The following is a 2,284-nucleotide window of genomic DNA, read 5'->3' as shown; positions in this document are numbered from 1 at the left end:
ATGGCCGTGACCGTCTTGCGCTTGGCGTGCTCCGTGTAGGTGACGGCATCACGGATCACGTTCTCCAGGAACACCTTCAGCACGCCGCGCGTCTCTTCGTAGATGAGCCCCGAGATGCGCTTCACGCCGCCGCGCCGAGCCAGACGCCGGATGGCCGGCTTGGTGATGCCCTGGATGTTGTCGCGCAGCACCTTGCGGTGGCGCTTAGCACCCCCCTTGCCGAGCCCCTTCCCGCCCTTGCCTCTACCAGACATCACGAACCACACTGCCTGCTRTGAGCGTCGGCCTAYCGCGCCGCGCCCTTTATGGACGGCGGTCCGACCTGATTGAAAGCAGGGGCGGGCCCTGCGGCCCGCGCCCCGCCCCTCGCCCTGCCCGCCCGGCGCTCGCTCCCGGCGGCGCGGGGCGGCGAAGCGAGGGGGGCCTTCTCCCTTCGCCGCCTTTGGGCGCCTCCCCCGGACCGCGCTCGGCTTCACCGCCCCCGGCCCCCGCCTTCCCTTCCGGCGCCCGGCAGCCGCCGCTCCTTCCGGGCCGGCGGGGACCCCGCTCGGCCGCCTCCGCCTTGGCTTCTCTCCGGGGCCGAGCGCGCCCCCGAGGCCGGCTGGCTCGCTCGGGCGGCGGCGCGCTCCCTGCCCGGCGCCCGCAGCGGCCGTGGCGCCGCGGCCGAGCGCGCCCCTGCGCTGGGAGGCGGCGGGGTCGCGGGGCTCGCCTCGGCACAGGGCGGGCGCGGCGCAGACGGGGCTTCGGAACCGCTTGCCTCTGTCTGCCTTCGCCTTTTTTATCCTCATTTCAAACACCTTTTCCCACAATCCTTTATTCATTCTTTTCATCAGAATTACTCCTATGATTTTGAAAATACACAAAATCTTCGTTTTCATTTGGCATAGCATCCATCCTTGGTGCCTGGAGGTAGCAAACGCTGATTTACAAGCCACAGAGCTTCTTGTCTTTTTTCCTGTTTTCTTTGCAGAACAGCACAAAACAGAGAAGTCTGGGCTTGTGCTCAAGAATATCAGGTATGGAAAACATTCTAAATCGTAGAAGAATAACTGCTGAATATTAAGCCTGCTATTTCCCTGACTTGTTAATATTCTTCATATTTTTTCCAATACACTGAACAGCCAGATGTATTCTGCTACAGTGTATGTGTATACAGTATAAGGTATGATTCAGGCATTTATCTTCTCAGTTATTTAACTATTTAATTATTTTAAACTTATATTCCTTTTCTTCACTGGGGACTTCTGGGATTTGGAGCCTTTTTTTTTTTTTTTCATTTGTAAGTTAAGATGATCTACATTATTATCATTAGGTCTGATGCTGTAGCCGAAACTGCTCTTGCTGCTCACAGGAGAAAAAGAAAAATGAAAAGTTCCAGTCCTTTGGAGGAGCATACAGGTTCCCGAATAACAGTGTTTTAATCCTCGGAGTGCTGGAGAAACAAGGCCGAGGGACAGAGAAGTTGTTTTCATCAGTATTTAGATGGTCTTTCTGTAATTTAATTTTTTTGTTTGTTTGTTTCCTGATAAAGAGGTATTTTTAGTTACAAGAAAGGGAAGGGAGGGAAACCTCTTCTGATCATTTTGTAGTGTATATCCCACCATGAACTACGGCCAATACCCAGTAGTGTGTCAGGAGAATGAAGTAAGACTGCCCTACAATCCTGAATATATCAATCACCATTGTGGAAGCCACAATTCACGGTGAGGAAAAGAGTTTCCTCTCACTTGTATACAGTGACACTGAAAGTATTTCATCAACATTTATTACAGGGCATTTTTCATGCCCTAGTAAATCAGTGTGAGAAAGAAAGCTTTGAGAATCCCTTTCAGTAAGCACAAAGGGAAACAATGGAAGCCTATGATTGTTGAAAGGAAAAAGTGGCAATTATTCTAAGTTTACTGAACATTAGGACCTCTATGCTCAACATCGGCTTTAAAAGAAGGCATTAAAACACAGGACGACAATCATTTATTACTGTCTACGGTGTTCTTTTCTGGACTAGGAGCTAGGCTTGATGTTCATTTTGGGTAAGCAATCTGGATAAAGTTGAACTGGTCTGAAGTTAAAGTGGGGTTTTGATGCAGAACCTGAACTTACCTTAGTCTCACATCATTTGAGATAACTCTAGCTCTGGATAGCATATGTATTGAAGTACCCACAGTGTGGAAGGCAGTCGGTTTTATTCTCTTCTTTTAATTTCGTTTTTATTAAGTACCATAGTTCTGTGAACTTTTGTCTAATTGACATAAGATTCCTGTCGATGGGCTCATTTTTCCCAGTT

The 2,284-nt window shown here is 50.0% G+C and overlaps 1 protein-coding gene across 1 annotated transcript; it reads right to left on the bottom strand.

The window, feature by feature from the left end:
- Nucleotides 1–4: 4 nt before the first annotated feature.
- Nucleotides 5–331, bottom strand: LOC112962202 (histone H4-like; the record flags this gene model as incomplete). The annotated part of the gene is made up of 1 exon (XM_026058171.1): nt 5–331. A coding segment is annotated over exon 1 (250 nt), but the record flags the coding sequence as incomplete, so codon positions are not given.
- Nucleotides 332–2,284: the final 1,953 nt, after the last annotated feature.

Source organism: Apteryx rowi, unplaced genomic scaffold (assembly GCF_003343035.1).
Source record: "Apteryx rowi isolate R43461 unplaced genomic scaffold, aptRow1 scaffold_1432, whole genome shotgun sequence".
Classification (NCBI taxonomy): Eukaryota; Metazoa; Chordata; class Aves; order Apterygiformes; family Apterygidae; genus Apteryx; species Apteryx rowi.
Note: the sequence above shows the minus strand (reverse complement) of the source record. Positions and strands in the feature narration are given on the sequence as shown.